The sequence below is a fragment of the Salmo salar genome, chromosome 10 (genome assembly GCF_965601325.2).
Source record: "Salmo salar chromosome 10, fSalSal1, whole genome shotgun sequence".
Lineage (NCBI taxonomy): Eukaryota > Metazoa > Chordata > Actinopteri > Salmoniformes > Salmonidae > Salmo > Salmo salar.
This window is the reverse complement of record NC_138300.1, coordinates 64,068,310-64,094,239: the sequence shown is the minus strand read 5'-3', so window position 1 is coordinate 64,094,239 and position 25,930 is coordinate 64,068,310. Positions and strand designations below refer to the sequence as shown.

Here is a 25,930-nt window from a genome sequence, read left to right as displayed (position 1 = left end):
ATATGGTGCATCCACGTAAATATATGGCGCATGCATACTAAGCGGGTAATAATGTATATCCAGGTATGAGAGAAGGACGGTATGACGATATGAACATCTGGATACCACCCAACCCTACTATCTACTATCACCCTTATCATCATTATGTCAGTATCACTGGGTGTGGTGTTTGGGAATGATTTCCCACACCCTATATTGTTTCAGAATTATGGTAGTGTAATTACTGTACATACTACAGTACTGTAGATTAGATCTGACCTATGACCTTTTTAGAGATATGATCGCTACTAGAGCAGTGACAAAACTGTTGATACAGTGATAGACAACAGAGTGAGAGCACAGGGAATGACCGTTGCGGAGAATGGAGAGCAGCTAGAGAAAACACACACACACATGCACGTGCACCCACATACACACAATTAGCCTGAGCCAGGAACCATACCACTCCCTCCCTCCTTCCCTCCCCTCTCTCCCTGCCTGGCCCTTATGTTTTTCAGGGTGAAGGGAGGAGATGTGAACAGCAGGCCGGTGCTATTTTCCAGCCAGTCAGCAGGATGTGCATCATAGTTCATTGTGGGGGACGAACCAACACACCAACCGAGCTGCTGCTGTTTTTACAGGAAGGGGTAAAAATAACCAATCGCCAAAGGTTCCACCGTCCGGGGCTTGGCGGCCGGGGGCTGGGGCCGGGCTGGGGGCCGGGGCTGGGTGCGGGGCTTGGCGGCCGGGGCTGGCCGGCATTACATGACATGAAAAGCTCCTCATGTGTTTTTTAGTTGTACATTAAAGGAAAATGACGGTCGGCACACAACGAGTGAGGATGCTCTTTGAGGTTGTCTTTCAGGAGAGTTTGTCACTGCACTCTCTAAAAAATGAGTGTAGACACAAACATAGTACTTTTTGTATGAACAATTTCTTGAATATTGTATAAAAATATGCTAATTATGTGATATCTAATTAAATATGCACATATATGCATATCACGCAAATCAATTTTTCTGGACACTGGATGAAGTCAGCCTAAATATTTTGGTTTAATATGGTTAAGACACTCCAGGACTGGACTTATACATAGCCGATTGTGGATAAAAACATTACATTTTTCTATCTGTAAAATACTAAAGAAAGATACATAAAATCCATATTTTTTGCATTTTTCAAAGAAAATGGTATCTACAATTAACAAAAATAAAACATATCAACAATTCCCGATGTATAGTTCTGGATAATACGTCTAAGGATAACGACACAAAATCTGGTGAATGCAAATGCTTCTGAGGCTGAGAAAAATGTGTTGACTTTCGGGAAATGGCAGTTAAAGACAAGGACATTTAATTCAGACTACCAAACGACAAACATCTATTTAGACCCAATCACCATCTATTCAAAGTAAATTACATATAGTCCAGTTCGTAACATTCTCTATGAAATGAGCTTTTAAATTATCTGTGATTGAGTTTCGAAATTATGTATGCACAGTGCCTTTTAAAAAGTATTCACACTCCTTGACTTTTTCCACATTTTGCTGTGTTACAAAGCGGAACTAAAATGTATTTAATTGTCATTTTTTGGTCAATGATCTACACAAAATACTCTGTAAAATCAAAGTGGAAGAAAAATTCTAACATTTGATTAGATAAGTATTCAACCCCTGAGCCAAAACATGTTAGAATCACCTTTGGCAGTGATTACAGCTGTGATGGGTAAGTCTCTAAGAGCTTTACACACCTGGAATGCGTAACATTTGACCATTATTATTTTCAGAATTCTTGAAGCTCTGTCAAATTGGTTGTTGATCATTGCTAGACAACAATTTCAGGTCTTTTAAAGCAGATTTAAGTCTTCCTGGTAAGCAACTCCAGTGTAGATTTGGCCTTGTGTTTTAGGTTATTGTCCTGCTGAAAGGTGAATTAATCTGGTTGAAAGCAGACTGAACCAGGTTTTCCTCTATGATTTTGCCTATGCTTAGCTCAGTTTCTTTTTTATCCTGAAAAACTCCCCAGTCCTTAACGATTACAAGCATACCCATAACATGATGCAGCCACCACTATGCTTGAAAATGTGGAGAGTGGTACTCAGTAATATGTTGTATTGGATTTGCCCCAAACATAACACTTTGTATTCAGTACAAAAAGTGAACTGCTTTGCCACATGTTTTGCAGTATTACTTTAGTGCCTTGTTTCAAATAAAAAGCAAGTTTTTGAATATTTTTTATTCTGTACAGGATTCCTTCTTTTCACTCTGTCAATTATGTTAGTATTGGGGAGTAACTACAATATTATTGATCCATCCTCAGTTTTCTCCTATCACAACTCTGTCACTATTTTAAAGTCACCATTGGCCTCATGGTGAAATCCCTGAGCGGTTTGCTTCCTCTCCGGCAAACGAGTTTGAAAGGACACCTGTATCTTTGTAGTAACGGGCCTCCCAAGTGGCGCAACGGTCTAAGGCACTGAATTGCAGTGCTTGAGGTGTCACTACAGATCAGGATTAGATCCTGGGCTGTGTTGCAGCCGTAAACAACTGGGAGACCCATGAGGCGGTGCACAATTGGCCCAGTGTCGCCCGGGTTAGGGGAGGGTTTGGCCGGCCTGGATGTCCTTGTTCCATCGTACTCTAACGACTCCTGTAGCGGGCCGGGTGCATGCACCCTGACACGGTCGCCAGTTGTACAATGTTTCCTCTGACACATTGGTGCGGCTGGCTCCTGGGAAAAGTGAGCAGTGTGTCAAGAAGCAGTGCGGCTTGGCAGGGTCGTGTTTCTGAGGATGCACGGCTCTTGACCTTTGCCTCTCCCGAGTCTACCGGTAGTTGCATTGATAGGACAAGACTGTAACTACCAATTGGATATCACAAACAAATATATTTATATTGACTGGTATTGATACACCATCCAAAGTGTAATTAACAACTTCACCATGCTCAAAGAGATATTCAATGTCTGCTTTGTCTTGTTTAACCTATCTACCAATAGATGCCCTTCTTTGCATGGCTTTGGAAAACCTCCCTGGTCTTTCTGGTTGAATCTGTGATTGAAATTCACTGCTGGATTAAGGGACCTTACAGATAATTGTATGTGTGGGATACAGAAATGAGGTAGTCAATCAAAAATCCTGCTAAACACTAGTATTGCACACAGAGTGAGTCCATGCAACTTATTATGTGACTTGTTAAGCACATTTTTACTCCTGAACTTATTTAGGCTTGCCATAACAAAGGGGTTTAATACTTATTGACTCAAGACATTTCAGCTTTTCATTTTTAATTAATTTGTAACAATTTCGAAAAACATAATTCAACTTGACGTTATGGGGTATTGTGTGTAGGCCAGTGATGAAAACATCTCAATTTAATCCCTTTTAAATTCAGGCTGTAACACAACAAAATGTGGAAAAAGTCAAGGGGTGTGAAAACTTTCTGAAGGCACTGTATGTCCATTTATAAGTGGTTAGAATTGATGACATTTTAATTATTGTAGTATGATAAACTAAAAGAAATATGCATTTTCATCAACTTTGTTTCATTCAAATTTTTACATTTGCAAAAAAGCCTGTGGTACCTGGCCTTAAAGAAAACAACCAAACTAAGTGACCCAACACCCAGCAGTTGGGTCAACCAAACAAAACAGCATTTTCTTTAGTGGTCGTTATGTTGTTAACAGGTTATAATCACCTGATATACAGTACCAATCAAAAGTATGGAGACACTTACTCATTCAAGGGTTTTTCTTTATTTTTACTATTTTCTTCAGAACAATAGTGAAGACATCAAAACTATGAAATAACACATATGGAATCATGTACTAACCAAAAAAGTGTTAAACAAATCAAAATATATTTTAGATTCTAGATTATTCAAAGTAGCCACCCTTTGTGCAAAGATGTCATCAAGGCAAAGGGTGGCTACTTTGAAGAATCTCAAATATAAAATATACTTTGGTTACTACATGATTTCATATGTGTTATTTCATAGTTTTGATGTCTTCACTATTATTCTACAATGTAGAAAATAATAAAAATAAAGAGAACCACTGCACACTACTCTTACTGCTTTAAACATATACAGTCAGACATCTCTTCATACAGTAAGACCAGAGAGGAAAGGCAAGTTCTAGGATAAGATACAACAACAAGCCCTTCTTTCTCAGAGAGAGAGAGAGAGAGCCTGGTTGGGCCTGGTCTCCTGGTCAAATAGCACCTTATTCCCTATGTTGTGCACTACTTTTGGGCTCTGGTCAAAAGCAGTGCACTAGATGCAGACCTAAAAGGCCAAGCAGTGGCATCCGCTCAGGAAACTCTAGAGGACACGGACAAGGCAGGGATATGAGCACACAACTCTGGAATTCAAGGATGTTTGATGCCTCCCCTTTTGAGTGAATTGTCGAGTTACCACCCATGACTGTACTTGTTAGTGACAGAGATGGTTGTTGAATTTGTTTATTTTCAGTACTGTGGCCTTCACCAAGTGAGTTCCTAGGCAAATGTTAAAGTTATAATTAAACTCTTTATGACAATACATTAAATATCTCATAAGGCTTTATTTTGAAGCATAGCTTTATTGGACATACACAAAATAGTCCAAGATTTCATATAATGGACATACACAAGATAGTCCAAATTGGTGAAGTGAAATGAAATAAATAACTTGTTTCAAAAAATTCTTACAAATAAAAAACGTAAAAGTGGTGCGTGCATATGTATTCCCCCCCTTTGCTATGAAGCCCCTAAATAAGATCTGGTGCAACCAATTACTGTCACGTCCTGACCAGTAAAAGGGGTTATTTGTTAATGTAGTTTGGTCAGGGCGTGGCAGGGGGTGTTTGTTTTGTGTGGTTCAGGTTTTTGTGTGGTTCGTGTTTTCTATGTGTTTATCTAGTTTTTCTATTTCTATGTTGGGGTTTTGGTAGGACCTCCAATTAGAGGCAGCTGGTTGTCGTTACCTCTAATTGGAGGTCATATTTAGTTGGGTTAATTTTCTCTTGTGTTTTGTGGGTGGTTGTTCATAGTATAGTCTGTGCACCTTACGGGACTGTTTTCGTCGTTTGTTTTGTTTAAGTGTTTTTCCTTCAATAAAGAAGAAGATGATAAATACCTTCAGAAGTCACATAATTAGTTAAATAAAGTCTACCTGTGTGCAATCTAAGTGTCACATAATCTGTCACATGATCTCAGTATATATACACCTGTTCTGAAAGACCCCAGAGCCTGCAACACCACTAAACAAGGGGCACCACCAAGCAAGCGTCACTATGAAAACCAAGGAGCTCTCCAAACAGGTCAGGGACAAAGTTATGGAGAAGTACAGATCAGAAAAAATAAGCAAACATGTTTGGTGTTCGCCAAAAGGCATGTGGGAGACTCCCCAAACATATGGAAGAAGGTACTCTGGTCAGATGAGACAAAAATGTAGCTTTTTGGCCATCAAGGAAAACGCTATGTCTGGCGCAAACCCAACACCTCACATAACCCCGAGTGCACCATCCCCACAGTGAAGCATGGTGGTGGCAGCATCATGCTGTGGGAATGTTTTTCATTGGCAGGGCCTGGGAAACTGGAGAATTGAAGGAATAATGGATGGTGCTAAATAAAGGGAAATTCTTGAGGGAAACCTGTTTCAGTCTTCCAGAGATTTGAGACTGGGACAGAGGTTCACCTTCCAGCAGGAAAATTACCCTAAACATACTGCTAAAGCAACACTCGAGTGGTTTAAGGGGAAACATTAAAATATCTTGGAATGGCCTAGACAAAGCCCAGACTTCAATAAAATTGAGAATCTGTGGTATGACTGCTGTACACCAGCGGAACCCATCCAACTTGAAGGAGCTGGATCAGTTTTGCCTTGAAGAATGGGCAAAAATCCCAGTGGCTACAATTTATAAAATGGTCATACATCATTTTTACATACAGACTAGCTAAAAAAAATGAAAATTGACAAATTATCCAATGGCTTATGATATTTTTCAGGTAAAAAAAAGTGCAGGTGTAAAAACAAGTTTGCACCCCCTATTTTAATTTGGCCAAGTGGACACAAGGCTGTTTGGCTCATCTCAGTCACAAAGAGGAATAACTTTGCAGCTGTTTCTGATTAATAAACAGCACTATGCTGGTGGGTGGTAACATTCAAATAAAACCCAGCCCTGAAACAAAACATAAGCTGAACATCCTTCAGATCTAAATAAAAAATTCTACAAGTCACTGGAAAATGAAAAGTTATCTCTTAAAACCTCTTTGGGCTAGGGGGCAGTATACTGCGGAAGCACAGTTCCCTCTCAGCCCAGTCAAAACTGTTCGCTGCTCTGGCACCCCAATGGTGGAACAAGCTCCCCCACGACGCCAGGACAGCGGAGTCAATCACCACCTTCCGTAGACACCTGAAACCCCACCTCTTTAAGGAATACCTGGGATAGGATATAGTAATCCTTCTAACCCCCCCCCCCCCCCCCCCCCCCCCAAAAAAAAAGATATAGATGTACTATTGTAAAGTGGTTGTTCTGGATAAGAGCGTCTGCTAAATGACGTAAATGTAAATGTATATTGACGTCCGGATAAAAAGCGTTCCCAAAGTAAACTGCCTGTTACTCAGGCCCAGAAGCTAGGATATGCACATAATTGGTAGATTTGGATAGAAAACACTCTAAAGTTTCTAAAACTGTTAACATAATGTCTGTGAGTATAACAGAACTGATATGGCAGGCGAAACCCAGAGGACAAACCATTAAAAAAAGAATCTGCCTACCACTGTTTTTAATGGCTGTCATGTTTATGAGCGAAATCCTCCCAGATTGCAGTTCCTAGGGCTTCCACTAGATGTCAACAGTCTTTAGAAAGAGTTTCAGGCTTGTTTTTGGAAAAATTAGCTAGAATTTGTAGTTTTTCTAAGTGGCTCCCATTTTGGCTGTAGTGTTTTCATGCGCGTGAATGAGAGCACATTCTTTGTTGTTTATCTCCGGTAAAGACAATAACGATTCTCCATCTTAAATTGTATCATTTATTTACGTATTAGGGTAGCTGAGGTTTGATTATAAACGTTGTTTGACTTGTTTGGAGAAGTTTATTGGTAACGTTTGGGATTCATTGTGTATGCATTTTGAAGGAGGGAAACCGGTGGATTATTGAATGAAGCACGCTGGCTAAACTTAGTTTTTGGGGTTATAAAGAAGGACTTTATCGAACAAAAGGACCATTTGTGATGTAGGTGGGACCTTTTGGAGTGCCAACAGAAGAAGATCTTCAAAGGTAAAGGCTTTTATTATATCGCTATTTCTGATTTTCGTGGTGCACCTGCCTGTTTGAAAAATGTTTTTCATGCTTTTGTATGCGGGGCGCTGTCCTCAGATAATTGCATAGTGTGCTTTCGCCATAAAGCCTTTTTGAAATCTGACACAATGGCTGGATTAACAAGAAGTTAAGCTTTATTTTGATGTATGACACTTGTATTTTCATGAATGTTAAATATTTCTATAATTTGAATTTCACGCTCTGCAATTTCACCGGATGTTGTCGAGGTGGGTCGCTAGCGGAACGCCTGCGCCAGAAAGGTTAACAGTATAATGCTTTATTATCACAAGCTCTTAGCAAGACTGTAGACCTGAGCATGGTCAACTAAGGTGCTCGACTTTCATCAACATAACGATAAAACCATTTAAACTGGTACAACACTTCCACTAACGGTTGGCTCAAATATAACATATTTTAGACCATGCCCCCAAATATGCTAATATTACCCAGCCACCACAGTGCCTTCACCTACATTTGTAAGAGCAGTGAAAGTAAGGTAAACAACAAGTCATTTTACAACAATCACACCTTCATTCAACTGTAGGCAACTCAGTAGCAGGTAACTTACTATCAAATTACAGGTAATTTTTAACAGTGTGTGCCATAAGCATAGCTGAAGTATCCTATAAGTATAACTGTAGAACTTGTCATTGGTTCTACTTGGAACCAGAGGCTTCTTCATGAGAGAGTTCTGAATGGAGCTCAAAAGGGTTCCCTTATAGGGACAAATCTAAGGGTTCTATGTGGCACCCAAAAGGGTTCCCCCATAGGGAAAAATGACAGAATGTCTATTGGTTCTAGTCTTTTAACAATCTTTATTATACTCACAGATCCAGTGGCGAAGCAGGAAACTGAGAAGTTGTGAGATCCAATCTCAAATGAGGCTGACTCCCAAGTAATCAGAATGTTGCTGGTCTGCAAAACCACACCTGTCATTTTCATATTTCCCAGCATGCTCTATTGCAGTTAGATTTTTTTAAGTTGTTTGTTCCAGTATCTGTGTTTTTGCATGTACTGTACATTGATTGATTAAATAATCAATTCATGTATCTTATACTAGACAAATATAAATAACATACATTTTTCTAAACTAAATCTAAGGTGTTAGTTTAACTTATTTCACCTGTTACTGAAATGGTTGTTCCAGTTTAGATGGTTTAGGTAGTCGCATGTATTACTCTAATACTAGCAGTCATTCTGAATGCAGTTTGTGGGAATCCACTCTGGTTGGATTTCAACAGGAATGAATCATGACTTCATAAGGCTGTATAATGTGACTTGATGCTAGTTTTAGCTAATGCTGGTCACCAGTGTTGAAAATACTGATCACCAGCAAAAACACAACAAAGGCTGGTCGACCAGCAGCACCAGCTGGTCACAACAGCTTGACAAGCATCCGACCAGCTTAAAATTTATGCTGGTCTAAACTGTTGTTTTTTTTAGCAGGTAAGATGAACATTTAATTGAGTTATGGTTTTCAGGCCTAAAAATAAGGTCTGTGGCTACTAGCAGCGCCTAGCGTCCCTACCCTACCCTTGCTGCGATGCACCCCCAGGCTATGTCAAAGAATTTCAGACATATTTAGGAGGAAAAGGGCTGTTTTATAGAATTCATGCAGTGACCAAGCCGTTTTGTACATTAACAGTTTTCACACAAGGGAAACTGATTTTGTTCAGCCCCAGCAGCCTGTCAGTCACACATAGCTCTGCAGGCATTTCCTGACATAAGGTTGGTGTTTCATCTCACAAAAGAGGAGGTGCGCCAGCTGAGAAGTATGTCTGTCTGCACATTAACTTCCTTAACACTCAACTATTAAGCATTTACTGCAGAAAGTAAATTGAAAACAAGTAAAGCACAGAAAGACGTGTGAGATGAGTTAAAATGCTAGGCTTAATCTCTATGAGTCCATGTTCGTATCTGTGCCTGTCTTCCGGACTATTTGTCAGTCCACAGCTACCAGTCATTCTGTATTTCTAACTGCGTCTGCATCTCCTCTTCTATTTGTTATTCCATCTGTCCATCTGTCTGTGTATCTGATCTAATTAGTAGTGTAGCTCACATGATCCTCCTCACCTCCCGAGTCGGTTCTCCCCGGCTCGCCTCTCCCGTGTCATCACCACTGAGCTGACTAACTACCACGACAGCAACAGCAGACTTTGGCCCAGGGCATTCCAATTCCAGTACATTTATGTAGCAGAACGTCTCTTATAATAAGTCACCTTATCTGAACTCACACATCCATATTAACACATAGCCTACCCACTGCTGTGCCTCAGTCAGCGCTGGCAAGATAGCCTAATAAAAACAACATGAAATAGATTTTGTAAGAGTCCAAGTGTTTTGACTGAAAAAGAAAATTACGATCCATACAAGAATATTGTTGTGCATTATTATATATATTTTTTTACATATCTTTCGCACAGAGGAATTGGTTTAGAGTCCCAAAATATAGTATGTGGGGCCCAAGGTTATTAGAGTTTTATGTTTTTATATTTGTTTTTATTTCTATTAGTTTTACGATTTTTATTTGAAATTCAGTTTAGTTTCAGTTAGTTTTCAGATCTACTTGACTAGTTTTTACTTAGTTTAACTTTTATAAAAACATATTTTGTTTTTATATTATTTCATTTCAGTTTTAGTATTAGGGACATAAAGTAGCCTATACGTGGGAGGCTAGGAGCCATTTATGTGTTGTGTAGCTTTTTTTTTTGGGGGGGGGGGGGGGGTAGTAATGCATAAGGTGATGGGTCAGGTCATAGGTTAGGTGAGGTTTAAAAGTAGACTCAGCGAGATGACATAGATGCATGAAGTAAACAGTAGTGGTGGGTAAATTTTCGCCACAACCAGGAGTGTTGAAGCGCGAGGTTAAACTTCTCTGCTATTTTGGTCCTGTGGCTACCACTTTGTAGCGCAGATACTCTGTCTACTAATCTCAATGGGCACGTTTGAGCAGATCACTTTTGTCAAGTCAGCATTTCAAAGTGTGTTGCATTCTGGGGATAAAATTGTCAGACTTGCGTCTACATGTCAACTGCAGGAACTTTACAAAAATCCTAGGATCAAAGGTCATGAAGATTTGACTGCAGTCGACTGCATGTTTCTGCAGTTGCTCTTCACCAATTTCCTCCTGCAGCATCGCCTGCATTGTGGAAGGCTCTATTGTCAACCAATCATTGATGTTTTTGTTTAACCCACACAAATGTGAGCAAAGACATGACTGAAACAAGAACCAATTTGCCATTATTTATGTGTACAGTGGATATATACAAAAATATTTGATATTGGAAGCTCTCTCTCACTAACTGATGGTACAATGTGTACACACATAATATTATATTATGATTTCAGTTTGTAATGTGTGATATGGGGTTTAGATACACGTTAAATTAGACATTATAATATAGATTTTCTTTATAAAAAATTGCAAAACTGCCATGTTGATCTGAGGCATGCTGTTAGAAAACCACATTAGTATCTGACTTTCAGCTGTTGCAGATGCACCTCCCCCGACTTCAGTCCTCGGCTTTCGTGTACCATCGGTTGCTTTAACCTTACCACTCAAACACACTCCCAATATCTTGAGGTGCTGCTTGTGGAAACGTAATCTCGCTGAGTCTATCTTTAAATGATTAAGTAAATCTCAATGTGCTTGAAACCCACATTAGATTTTTGTTCCCCAAAAAACTAGAACTGAATATAATTCATGATGATTTTTATTTAATTTTAGTTCGTTTTGGATTCAAAGATAATAGTTTCAGTATACTTTAAGTATTTCAAACAGGTTTCTTAATTATTTTATTTCAGTTTACTAAATAGTTTATTCATGATTAGTTTTAGTTTTAGATGCAGTTTTAGTGTACTATAATAACCTTGGTGGGGCATTTTACTTAAAAAGCACAAACAAGCCGTTAAGGAATGTCTTTGGCGAACATCAAGGAGGAGAATTGTTCTATGACGAATCCCCAAAGCAATGCTCTTCTTGTTATTCTGCAATATCCATTGGGCTCTCTCATTGCTCTCTCTCTCTCTACTCTTCCAACCACACACTTACAGCAGTCAATCACCCTAGTCCAGGGGCTATATGTAGCCTATCAAGCGTCTCAGAGTAAGAGTGCTGATTTAGGGTAATTTTTGCCTTTAAGATCACAATGGATAAGATGATATGGACAGGGGGGACCTGATTCTAGATCAGCACTCCTACTCTGAAATGCTTGATACATATGGCCTCTAGTCTGAGCCCAAGCCTGCTCTCAGCTCACAGTGCTGTAGTAAAGGAGACAACTTCCTCTGCCAGCGTTATGATAGCTCTTATTGAACTGGCCTAGTGCCAGACCAGCTCCACTGAGGCTTATAATACGTTTACAACTGTCTAGTCTAGTGCAGTGTCACTGTCTGCTGTTCATGTGTGACCCAACACTAAGTGGAGAAATAGAGCTGAGTGAAGCTTTCTCTGATTGCCTGGATGTCTGTAAGACACCACAATAAACTCAGAGCGCTGTAGAATTGACAACAACAGGGAATCGTGTCATTGTGTCCACGAGAGTCATACAGTGTGTTTGGGTGCCAATAACCTGCAGTGCATGCCAAATCTTTCCGTGACCAACTCTGAACACACTCAATCACAATTTTTTGTGCTTCTCTTGTCCTACAATATCATCATGTGCATCGACCGATAGTGTATTTTGTTTTGTTTACTTTCAGATAAGTCTGCTACGGGGCTCTCGCTCTAGTTTTCCAACAGAGGTTCTAGAACTTGTTTATTTTGAAAGAAGTCAGTAAAATGAGTGACAGAGAGGAGGGAGGCCAAAGCACGTGCTGTATCACTGGACAGGGGGGAATCTCTCCACTCTCTTCCCTCACTCCTCTGGAATTCAAAAGTTGCTGGGGTACCAAGGTTCATCCAGCTACCAGCCACATCAATGCTGACTGATGAACACTTGCACAGCCACCAGCAGCAGGGTATTTTGCTACATAAACAGTGCTGTTGAGGAATATGGACAAGTACACAGAGTAATACATTACTAATATAAACAGAGGTGTTTTTGTGTTAGAGTTTAAAAGGAACCAAACATTCAGGATTGACACACAAACAAACCATAGCATAATCGACACTGTGTCTATAGGCATAGTTAAATTGGGTCAAAAAGGATTATGTAAGAAAATATAGCATTTATTCTGCTTTAGAAGGACAGTAAATGCAATATTCTGAAATAAAATGTGCATACAGTATAGGTGGTGTAAATGACTTTGGGACATTTCTTTAGCAAGTCGATTATGATGGAGAGAAACTATTCTTCAGTCTTGGCTGAGCTGAGTCCATCATAACTGTATGCTGGACTGAAAAGAAGACCATAATACAATAGCCTTTATATACTAGAGAGGAACCTCAGAGCAGGGATTCTCAAACTTTTTAGAGCCGAGGACCCCTTTTGTGATAGCAAATTCATCAGGGACCCACTCATAGTTTTACTATAAGTTCGGCAGTGCATGGACGGACGCACCAAGTCTCAGGCCCTGGGACGGAACATTTTAAAAGCGGCTTCTGGGCAAGGCTGATTTTTTTTCACAGTTTTCAAGCTAATTTCATGCAATTCTACACATTTTGTCATGGGGCAGAGACATATTTTGTTGTTGCAGAATTGAAGCTAATATCCTTCAATTCTACACATTTTGCCATGAGACAGAGAGAAGACTTTGCAGTTTTAAAGCTTAAAATACAGTGCATTTATGTAATAATAAAAAAGAAGTATAAAACAAGAAGAGAATACAACAAGTATTGAGTTGAAAAATGTATAATTGGTGGAGTACTGTGGATACCAATATCCAGTGAGTCTCCTAGGCCCATGTTGCCAAGGGTTAAGACCATAAATTGTAGATTAATAATATTACATTGCATTTTATTGTATTATACCCTCTTAACTTATTCCACAGATCCCTTGCCAAAAATGTTTTTGTCTGTTGTAGGTTAGTAATATTCATTAAAAAAAATGAAACGTAAAAATGTTTAAAAAAATATAACGTTTTATTTTATTTTCATAAATTATTTGAGATCTATCCACGGACCCTACTTTGAGAACCTCTGCCTCAAAGTGAACCACAACAGCAGTAGTACAACTTCAGAAAAGCATGAAGTGTTAAGCAGCAGGTTGGCTTTTCTGAATAAAAAATGATTCTACTCTCTCTTTCTTCTCTCTCTCTGTCTATTCATTCTCTCTGTCTCTCTTTCTAGTTCCTCTCACTCTCTCTGTCTCTCTCGATTTCTTCTCTCTCTCTCTGACACACATACCCACAGCTAAAGCTTAAAAGTGGATCCAAAGAAACATCCCATGACCACATGGAACGTTGACACTGACTTTTAACAAGGAGAACGAGGGCAAATGTTTTTCCACGGCACACGTAGGCAGACCATAACTGTTACGTCTTGAAACACACCTCTGGAGTATCTGTCTCGCAGGTAATTCCAGGTAATCCTCCACAGCTATTTTTAGCCTGAAGAAGGGAGGGGTGCCTGATGTCCATAAGAGTAACATAACAGCCTCAAGACTGATAAGCAAAAACTTCAGTTATGTAGTGGAGTGAATGAGAGTCAGTTCTAAGCAGGCCCCCATTCCTGTCCATAGATTCAGCTTTAAGCAAACAAACATTTATAAAGGCTTTATCCTGTTAGGGCTAGGGGGCAGTATTTGCACGGCTGGATAAAAAAAATGTACCCGATTTAATCTGGTTACTAATCCTACCCAGTAACTAGAATATGCATATACTTATTATATATGGATAGAAAACACTCTAAAGTTTCTAAAACTGTTTGAATGGTGTCTGTGAGTATAACAGAACTCATTTGGCAGGCAAAACCCTGAGACATTTTCTGACAGGAAGTGGATACCTGATGTGTTGTATTACCTTTAAACCTATGCCATTGAAAAACACAGGGGCTGAGGAATATTTTGGCACTTCCTATTGCTTCCACTAGATGTCACCAGCCTTTACAAAGTGTTTTGAGTCTTCTGGAGGGAGATCTGACCGAACAAGAGCCATGGACCGATGATGGCCCATTAGACACCTGGCGCGCGAGTTCATGTTGGGTACCCTCGTTCCAATACGTTATAAAAGAGTATGCATTCGTCCACCTTGAATATTATTCATGTTCTGGTTAAAAAAGGCCCTAATGATTTATGCTATACAACGTTTGACAGGTTTGAACGAACGTAAATATATTTTTTCCCCTCGTTCATGAAGTGAAGTCCGGCGGGCTTAGATCATGTGCTAACAAGATGGAGATTTTTGGACATAAATGATGAGCTTTTTTGAACAAAACTACATTCGTTATGGACCTGTGATACCTGGAAGTGACATCTGATGAAGAGAATCAAAGGTAATGGATTATTTACATAGTATTTTCGATTTTAGATCTCCCCAACATGACGACTAGTCTGTATCGCAACGCGTATTTTTCTGGGCGCAGTGCTCAGATTATTGCAAAGTGTGATTTCCCAGTAAGGTTATTTTTAAATCTGGCAAGTTGATTGCGTTCAAGAGATGTAAATCTATAATTCTTTAAATGACAATATAATATTTTACCAATGTTTTCTAATTTTAATTATTTAATTTGTGATGCTGACTTGACTGCCGGTTATTGGAGGGAAACGATTTCCTCAACATCAATGCCATAGTAAAACGCTGTTTTTGGATATAAATATGAACTTGATAGAACTAAAAATGCATGCATTGTCTAACATAATGTCCTAGGAGTGTCATCTGATGGAGATTGTAAAAGGTTAGTGCATCATTTTAGCTGGTTTTATGGTTTTGGTGACCCTGTCTTTGAATTGACAAAACATTACACACAACTCTTGTAAATGTACTGTCCTAACATACTCTAAATTTATGCTTTCGCCGTAAAACCTTTTTGAAATCGTAAAACGTGGTTAGATTAAGGAGATGTTTATCTTTCAAAGGGTGTAAAATAGTTGTATGTTTGAAAAATTTGAATTTTGACATTTATTTGGATTCAAATTTGCCGCTCTTGAAATGCACCTGCTGTTGATGGAGTGCACCACGGGTGGGACGCCTGCGTCCCACCTAGCCCATAGAGGTTAATGTACATTTTATTACCATTCGTTTTTTTTATGATTTGTGAAGCACCCAAGTAGTACATTTGAATAGTTAATGAATGCTCTATGAAGCACTTATGATAAGCAAGTTGGTTCACCTATAATGGAGAAACATGTTCTTCACTGGAAAGGATCAGCTGTGAGAAATGTGTAGACAGAATCAACTAAATATAAAAGGGAATTGTCTTGGCTCTATTCAATCTATTTCTATCTGCTGTGATCAGAGTGCTTCACATCCCTGAGAATACACTTCAGCTTTGAGAAACGAGTCAACTTCTCTGAAGTTGTACTGCTGCTGCTGTTGTTTACGTTGAGGTTCCCCTGAAGACTACCATTATCTCTAGTAACATAATTATCAATGTTGGGGTCAATTCGGAATTTCTACATTTATTTCAATTAAAACAATTAATTGATCCCACCCCACAGTGAGCAGAATTTGAATTGAATTTGAATTCAAGGAAGTAGAATTGAATTCCAAGCAATTCAAACCAATTCAACATAAAACGTGAAAATCTCATTAATTTGGCAAATATTTTATCGAAAGTATATATGCCACTTATTAATGCAAAGAATACACATACCATTTCAAATATTAGTTTGTTTACAACTCAAATATATCAAACAGTATTTTTCTTTGTCATGAGATGTTAGATTGTTCCCTTCCATATAGCAGTGTTTGATCTAATGAATTCTGATATTTTTAAAGATAGTGCATTCGCAAAGTATTCAGACCGCTTGACTTTTTTCACATTGTTATGTATGTTACAACCTTATGCTAAAATTGATTAAATCGTTTTTTTCACCTCATCAATCTACACACAACACCCCATAACGATGAAGCGAAATTTTTGCAAATGTATAAAAGATCCTAAACTTAAAAATCACATTTACATAAGTATTCAGACCCTTTACTCAGTACTTTGTTGAAGCACCTTTGACCATGATTACAGCGTTGAGTCTTCTTGGGTATGACGCTAAAAGCTTGGCACACCTGTATTTGATTTGGGGAGTTTCTCCCATTCTTCTCTGTAGATCCTCTCAAGCTCTGTCAGATTTGATGGAGGGCGTCGCTGCACAGCAATTTTCAGGTCTCTCCAGAGATGTTCGATCGGGTTCAAGTCCGGGCTCTGGCTGGGCCACTCAAGGACATTCAGAGACTTGTCCCAAAGCCACTCCTGCATTGTCTTGGCTGTGTGCATAGGGCGTTGTCCTGTTGGAAGGTGAACCTTTGCCCCTGTCTGAGGTCCTGAGCACTCTGGAGCAGGTTTCATCTAGGATCTCTCTGTTCTTTTCTCCGTTCATCTTTCCCTCAATCCTGACTAGTCTCTCAGTCCCTGCCGCTGAAAAACATCCCCACAGCATGATGCTGCCACCACCATGCTTCACCATAGGGATGGGGCCAGGTTTCCTCCAGATGGTCTGATGGTTTAATCAGACCAGAGAATCTTGTTTCTCATGGTCCGAGAGTCCTTTAGGTGCCACTGTGTTCTTGGGGACCTTCAACGCTGCAGAAATGTTTTGGTACCCTTCTCCAGATCTGTGCCTCAACACAATCCTGTCTCAGAGCTCTACGGACAATTCCTTTGACCTCATGGCTTGGTTTTTGCTGACATACACTGTCAACTGTGGGACCTTATGTAGACAGGTGGACTCCAATCAAGTTGTAGAAACAGCTCAAGGATGATCAATGGAAACAGGATGCACCTGAGCTCAATTTCGAGTCTCATCGCAAAAGGTCTGTTTACTTATGTAAATAAGGTATTTCTGTTTTTCATTTGTAATAAATTTGCGAACATTTCGAAAAACATTTTTTCGCTTTCTCGTAATCGGGTATTGGGTGAAGATTGATAAGGGAAAACATTAATTTAATCCATGTTAGAATAACGTATATATATGTAACGTATATATTTCAAAACAATAAAGGAATGATCAACTATTATAGACACCTGAACCCTCAACATGATCTTAGAATGTTGCCGGACCACTTTAATTATTTAAAATTGTTTTAGGAGAATGACTTTTAAAAATGACCTTATGCTACATGTCAAAATAAACATTACTATGGCGATAAGTCATTTGAATTTCATTGAATTTAATAAAAAATGTCACTTCTCTTATATGTAAAGTCCCCTGTTTTGGGTTCTGGTACCGGTTCCGATAGAGATTTTCACTTTAAAATTGATATTTGGACACCATAGTTCAAAATTGATTGCATTGAGCGGTAGCCCTGATTCTCACAGACACAGGAGTATGTCTCTTCTGCCTATGTGAAGCAGGATGTGAAATCTGACACTACTTGAAGCTGGGATGTCCCTCCTACCATTTCATTCGCTCTTCCGACTCTCCCATCAACTCCTGGCTGAAATCTACGTCACAGCCACTAACAACATATATGCCTGGAATCCTTACACCGTAGCGCAGCAGGCTAGTGTTGTTTCGTCGCTGTAGCTTATTCAGAGATCGATTTCTTGTCAGTAATCTGAAATAATTCATTGATTTTAAACAAAAAAACACTTTCTGTCTGTCATAGACGGAAGAGATTAATATGAAATGAAAGATGAGATCAGGCCTCCCGAGTGGCGCAACGGTGTAAGGTACTGCATCGCAGTGCTAGAGGCGTCACTAAAGACCAGGGTTCGGTCCAGGGCTGTATCACAACCGGATGTGATCGGGAGTCACATAGGGCAGTGCACAATTGGCCCAGCATCGGGGGAGGGTTTGGCCGGGGGAGCTTTACTTGGCTCATCGTGCTCCAGCAACTCCTTGTGGTGGGCTGGGTGCCTGCAGGCTGACCCCGGTCGTCAGTTGAATGGTGTTTCCTCCGACACATTGGTGCGGCTGGCTTCCGGGTTAAGCGGGCAGGTGTTAAGAAGTGCGGTTTGGCGGGTCATGTTTCGGAGGACACATGACTCGACCTTCGCCACCCGAGCCCGTTGGGGAGTTGCAGCGATGAGACAAGATCGAAATTGTGGAGGAAAAGGGGGTAAAAGAAATATATATATTTAAAAAAAGATGACTTCAGGAAGACAAGCTAGATATCTGTGAGACGTTGACAGCAATGGGGGCCGACGTTTTGATCAAGAGAGAACTTTAGAAAATATGCACATCTTCTCTAACGCTAAATATGCAAATACGTATTTTACAGTTATAAAGAAGGTGAAATCTTATAGTTAGTTGTTTTATAAATTGAATATACTAAAAAGATATGAGTCATTTCAAGCCTTATTCATACAGTTTTGTTGAATAGGAAATAAATTATATTTGTATCATATTTGTACTGTGTACTTGAGCTTTTGTCCTCAAAAGCGACTACACCTCAGCAATTTATAACAATTTTTACCAGAAAGGTGAGATTTGAACCTTTCTTGGAGTATACAACATTACTAGTTATTGTTTATGGCCCTCACATGATAAATAATTACTTTTGGGGATTACGTAGATTACATTTTCAATTACATTTAGATACATTTAAGAGGTTTTAATTCAAATTGAAATTACATTTCCTGTGGGGTGTGGCCAATTCAAATTCAAGAACTGAAAAAAAAAGCGCAATTTGCAACTGAATTCAGAATTGACTCAGACCCTGATAATTACAATATACAGGTAATTATCATATATGCCATTAAGCAGATGCTTTTATCCAAAGTGACTTACAGTCATGCATGCATCATATTTTTACGTAAGGGTGGTCTAGGAATCAAACCCACTCTCTTGGCGTTGCAAGCGCCGTGCTTTACCAACTGAGCTAAAGATGAACATCTAGCTAGCCATCATGGTAAACCAGAGAGCCATAAAGCAGGAAGAACGCTATTGATCCCTGGTCAGGCTGGTGTGAATCTCTGATTCCTAGTAACAGTCACCAGACACACTGAGGCCCCACAAGACTTAATATGTGAAACTGATCATTAAATCACAAGACAAACTGTGACCTCACAGCCTAGTGTGAGTGTACTGGGCATGTTAGCAGGACTTGCGTTACAGGGAGGTCAGATGACTTCTCTCAGATTAACGTGACGGCATGGTAAAGGTTTAGGTGCTGCTTTAGGCCTCCATGCTGGTGTACCCTGGTATCCTAGCGGTTAGAGTGTTGGTCCCATAACTGAAAGATTGCTAGTTTGAATCCCTAAACTGACTAGATGAAAAGTCTCTTGATCTGCCCTTGAGCAAGGCACTTAACCATAATTGCTCCAGGGTTGCTGCCAATAATGGCTGGTCCCTGATTTTGACCCTACTATCTGAGGGTGTATTTGGGGGAGTAGGATACGTTTAAAAAATTTGCTGTATCGTCCTGACCTTCATCAGAGGAATGGACAGAATATCATCAGATCGCAGGCACCACACTCGGCTTGACAGACACAGCAACCTGGAGCAGGCAGCCGGTCAGAGATGAGAGGAATGTCGTTTCTTACAATATCAGTGTTCAAATGAAAGCCAGGTTTGATAATTTTTATCACTTTATCACAGAGAAGTTCAACCTGAAAGACTTACAAATGCATTTTTAGTTGCGGGTTAGGCTAGTTTTTTATTGTTTTATGCATGGCTTTCTCCCAATCAAACTGTGAATGTAACAGAGTTCGATCTCAAAAAGTTGTTTTAATAGACTAAAAACGTACAGTAGCAATGGGACTAATAACTAGAGAGAACAAACCATATCAATAGCCTATAGAAACATTTAATGACAAGTTTAATCAAGTTTAGGCTTAATAATGACCCATACGGGCCGGGAAAATCCCTCCACGCAAGGTTGAAAACCAAATGGCCAATAACCTATCCTCCTACTAGGCAGATCATAAAATCTTAAATTAAAGTTAAAGTTATTTACAGTAGCTTATTTCCCAAATATTCTATCCTTAGAAGGTGTTAAAAAAAAGGTCTATAACCTAAGTCTGAGAATAGGCTATTCTCAATTGTGAATGAACATGAGAATAGACAACATCGCTTTTAAGCATTTGATTTATCAAGCTAGAATTTTGATGACACTTTGACATTTGAAATGTTTTAAAGTCAGTGTGTTGTTGTGATTCTGGATGGCCAGATAGTTAGCAACAATGACAAGCTGTCATGTGAGGAATTGTAAGTGACCTGTTTAAGCTAGTTTCATCGTGTTCTTGATTCCATGTCTTTTGAGGTGTTTTGACTGATTTCATGCCAATGCTAATACGGCTAAAATGTGCCGTATAGCTAACAGTTACAATGTATTTGAGAGACAACATGTGCAAATTGTGCAAATGCATTCATGTTTTCAATAAACATCGGCGATGAAACATAGTTTACAGGTTGTCAACAATTTAAGCCAACCCTGTCCGAACCATAGTTGCACACACGTTGGTTTTGTTGCTAAACAACCAACCTGTCTATGGTGTTTGTATTGCAAACTAGTTGGAAGAAATGTGCCATATTCAGTGCGTTCAGAAATTATTCAGACACCTGACTTTCTCCACATTTTGTTACATTACAGCCTTATTTTAAAATTGATGAAATTCATATTTTCCCTCATCAATCTACACACAATACCCCATAATGACAAAGTGAAAACAGGTTTCTAGAATGTTTGCAAATGTATTACAAATAAAAAACAGAAACACCTTATTTATTTCAGTCTTCAGACCATTTGCTATGAGATTCGAATTGAGCTCAGGGGCATCCTGTTTCCATTGATCATCCTTGTCCGTAGATGGAATTGTCCCTAGAGCTCTGAGACAGGATTGTGTCGAGGCACAGATCTGTGGAAGGGTACCAAAACATTTCTGCAGCATTGAAGGTCGTCGAGAACACAGTGGCCTCTATCATTCTTCAATGGAAGAAGTTTGGAACCACCAACACTTTTCCTAGAGCTGGCCACCCAGCCAAACTGAGCAATCGGGGGAGAAGGGCCTTGGTCAGGGAGGTGACCAAGAACCCAATGGTCACTTTGATAGAGCTCCAGAGTTCCTCTGTGGAGATGGGAGAACCTTCCAGAAGGACAATCATCTCTGCAGCACTCCACCAATCAGGCCTTTATGGTAGAGTGGCCAGACGAAAACAACTCCTCAGTAAAAGGCACATGACAACTTGCTTGGAGTTTGCCAAAAGGTACCTAAAGCACTCTCAGACCTTGAGAAACAAGATTATCTGGTCTGATGAAACCAAGATTGAACACCTTGGCCTGAATGCCAAGCGTCACGTCTGGAGGAAACCTAGCACCATCCCTACGATGAAGCATGGTGGTGGCAGCATCATGCTGTGGGGATGTTTTTCAGCGGCAGGGACTGGGAGACTAGTCAAGATCGAGGGAAAGATGAACGGAGCAAAGAACATAGCGAACCTGCACAAGAGCGCTCAGAACCTTAGACTGGGGTGAAAGTTCACCTTCCAACAGGACAATGACCTTAAGCACACAGACAACACAACGCAGGAGTGGCTTTGGGACAAGTCTCTAAATGTCCTTGAGTGGCCCAGCCAGAGCCCGGACTTGAAACTGATTGAACATCTCTGGAGAGACCAGAAAATAGCTGTGCAGCAACACTCCCCATCCAACCTGGCAGAGCTTGAGAGAATCTACAGAGAAGAATGTGAGAAACTCCCAAAATACAGGTGATTTGTTTAGATTTCAAGGCACACTTAACCAGCATGGCTCCCACAGCATTCAGCAGTGATACGCCATCCCATCTGGTTTGCGCTTAGTGGGAGTATCATTTGTTTTTCAACAGGACAATGACCACATAGGCTGTGTAAGTGCTATTTCACCAAGAAGGAGTGTGATGGAGTGCTACATCAGATGACCTGGCCTCCACTATCACCCGACCTCAACCCAATTGAGATGGTTTGGGATGAGTTGGACTGCAGAGTGAAGGAAAAGCAGCCAACAAGTGCTCAGCACACGTGGGAACTCCTTCAATACTGTTGGAAAAGCATTCTAGGTGAAGCTGGTTGAGAGAATGCCAAGAGTGTGCAAAGCTGTCATCAAGGCAAAGGGTGGCTACTTTGAAGAATGTCAAATATAAAATATATTGTGTTTTGTTTAACACTTTTTTGGTTACTACATGATTCCATATGTTATTTCATAGTTTTGGTGTCTTCACTATTATTCTACAATGTAGAAAATAGTAAAAATTAAGAAAAAACCTTAAATTAGTACGTGTGTCCCAACTTTTGATGGGTACTGTATGTAAATGTGTTATTTCAGGGGGTTTATACATTTGCAAAAATTTCTAAAGACCTGTTTTTGCTTTGTCATTATGGGGTATTGTGTGTAGACCGATGAAAAAAAACTATTTCATCCATTTTAGAATAAGGCTGTAACATAACAAAATGTGGAAAAAGTCAATAGGTCTGAATATTTTCTAAATGCATTGTATTGGCTACATCATTCTATGGCTAAGCTGAGTTGAGCAGTGTGTCATTTTGTTGGATGATATGAAATATGCCGCCATCAGAGGCTATTTCTTGTATAGCTTGATATTTACATTTGGTATTTACATTTGGTGAAAACTGTTTGTCAATGTCGGTGAATAGCCTATGTCACTCTGGTTGTTGGAGTTATATGTTGTATGGTGAACTTGGGCTTCATCAAGATTTATTTGTGAGTAAATCTGGCATTGATAAAATAGACACTATACACACCTAACCAGCCACCGACCTCACCGTACTCACTGGGTGAGACCACGGCACCATGTACAAGCAACAGGTGGGGGAATATCAGCCGTCCTTCAAAATTATACACAATTTGGTTCTTGTCTTTTATCGCTGCTCCGTGATCCCCAAATACCTCTATCTATCCATGATGCTGCACTGCAGGACATTGTGGCACACAGTGAATTAATGAAGTGGGCCATTCTTGGCATTAAACCTCGTAATTTTATTGACTTGAAAAATTAAACAGGGTTTAATTACAAAACGCGTTGGCTATAAAATAGGCCTGCATAATGTTATATAGATATCACGTAAGAACTGATCATTATTGCTTACCTTCCAACCTGCTGAGCTATTACTGTCTCCTTTATCCTTAAAATATGGCACACTCTTCACCATCCAGTCATAGATCTGAGACAAGGTGAGTCGCTTCTCCAGTGAGCTCTCTATCGCCTTTGTGATGAGGTCCGCATAGGACATATTGCCCCAGGCGTTCCGACGCGACGAGCTGCTTTTCCTCTGCACGGCTGCGGCGGCGGTCACCGAAATCGACCCGACAGGGGATGAGACCGGGGGCACCTGTTGCTGGTGCGGCAGCAGAGGACACGGGTGCTGCTGCTGATGCTGTAACTGCTGTGGATGTTGTTGCTCCTGCTGCGGGTGTATGCAGTTCCCCTGGCACTGAAAATCATTGCACAAAACGAGCGGTTTCTGATCCTCCGGGTAGTCCTCTGACTCTTCTAAAAAACGGAGGTTACTGATGTATTCGACAGGCTCCTGCTTGACTGAAGGCGCCGGTGAAGATGTGTTTGAGCAGGCCGGTTCGATGAACTCTGGTCGAGGCAGAGGCCAGGTGCATGACCGGGGCCTCGAGAGCGGCTCGAAATCCGGGTCTATATCAACCAACTGTTGCGGCAGCGGTAAATCTGCCATCTCTAAAGTAAACGGACAAATAGCTCAACTGTCACATAAAGACACGCAATGAATCGTCCCGTCCAGGCACCAAATGTAAAAGTGTAAAAAGCGTCGTCACTTCTTCATGAACTCTGATTGAAGGCACTAGTTGACCGGTTGTTTGCGATGATGGAATAAAAAATACAACTCACTCCTGATGTCCTTTATCTAAAACTGCGCGTTGACAGGCAAAGTGTATCTGTGTTCTGTTCGTAGAGTCTATCGCGCCTGACTGTCGTTGTCTACTGTCAATCACACATCTATTACGTTCGTAAGTCCTACGAAGTCAACTGGTAACACCCACTAAGACCTTGAGTGACAGTCAGCGGCCACCAATGGTATGTGCATAAGGTAAACAGGACTTCGTTTTAACATAATACATGTTTCTGTTCTTATTCTAACGTGAACAATATTTCCCACCCTGAAAACGGGGGCCAGGGCAATGAGTTAAAACGTTTAAACATGGAAAATGTTGAAGGAAGTGCAAGCGGGTTAGAACAATGTGTTTTCGAGTTATGTCTGTCAAAACATTTTTTGCCTACTTCTTAGTGGAAAGTTGTCTGGCGTGTCAATGTTATTAAGTATATGCCTAAGATACTTTATATAATTTTGGACAAGCCTTGGATTTATAAAAGTATTAATAAAGTCTATATACTATTAACTGTTATATTTTCTTTATTATATATAGCTTATAAATGTAATAAACATGTTATAGAATGGTATATGTAATAAACCGTTATAACACATAGCATGGCTGGCTCTATCCTTTTGGGGGCCCTAAGTGAGATTTGGTTCGAGTGGAGAGAAATATTGGCAAATTTACAGCACATATTCTGCAATTCTACACATTTTGCTATGGGGGTGGAGAGATGTTTTTGCCGTTTTAAAGCTAATTTCCTGAAATTCTACATATTTTGCTATGACTTATGGCAGGGGTTCTCAATGTTTTTGGGGCCGGGGACCCCTTTTGTGATAGCAAATTCATCAGGGATCCCCTAACTCGAGTGAGATAGGAATAGCATACAAGGAGTTGTACTATGACTTCGGCAGTGCATGGCCGGACGAACCAGGTCTCAAGACCAGGGAAGGAAGATTTTAAATGCCCACCTCTTGGCATAAGATAAAAAATGTTGCCGTTTTCAAGCTAATTTCCTGAAATTCTACAAGCCTCTGTTTTAGTAAAAAGCTGAGGGATGGGCCTGGAGAAATATAAACACTCTCAAATTCATAGACAGAACTACGGATGCAAGGACTGACCATCCCATGATATCAAAATTATATTTTTAACAATGTTTTGAGCCTATACAGTGTTTGTTTACATTTACAAGCTTACAATTTGGGTTGGGGTAAAACAGTTGAACTATGCTCATGAGGCAACTCAGGATATTAGCTTTACATTACAGTGCATTAATGATGCCCAGGGTTAAGAACATAAACTGAAGATATAAAATATAATACAATGTATAATACAATGTATAATACAATGTAATACACCCTCTAAACTTATTCCACGGATAGCTTGGCCAAAATGTGTCTAATCTGTTGTTGTTAGATATATTCATAAAAAAAGTGTCAAGGTTGTCGTATGGATTGGACCAAAACACAGCGGGAATATCTATACTCATCTTCTTTTTATTTTGAAGAAGGAGAAACAACTAAATACGTATACAAAAAAGAACAAAACGAAACAGTCCTGTCAGGTGCAACAAACACCAAACAAGGAACAACTACCCACAAATCCCATAGAAAAACACCCCTCTTAAATAGGACCTTCAATTAGAAGCAACGAGGAGCAGCTGCTTCCAATTGAAGGTCCACCCAATAAACATCACATCGATATAGACATACTAGAACTAACATAGAAATAGACTAACAAAGAACATAGCCCAACAAACCCCGAAACACTCTAAACAAACAACCCCTGCCACGTCCTGACCAAACTACAATAACAAATAACCCCTTATACTGGTCAGGAC

General features: G+C 39.9%; 1 protein-coding gene across 1 annotated transcript in view; it reads right to left on the bottom strand.

Moving 5' to 3' along the window:
- Positions 1-24,275, bottom strand: part of LOC106560693 (forkhead box protein O1-A) — an 80,079-nt gene extending 55,804 nt beyond the window's left edge. The window contains exon 1 of the mRNA XM_014123816.3: positions 23,337-24,275. Coding sequence (XP_013979291.1) covers positions 23,337-23,933 — 597 coding nt within the window. The 5' untranslated portion in view covers positions 23,934-24,275. The remainder of the gene's footprint in view (positions 1-23,336) is intronic.
- Positions 24,276-25,930: the final 1,655 nt, after the last annotated feature.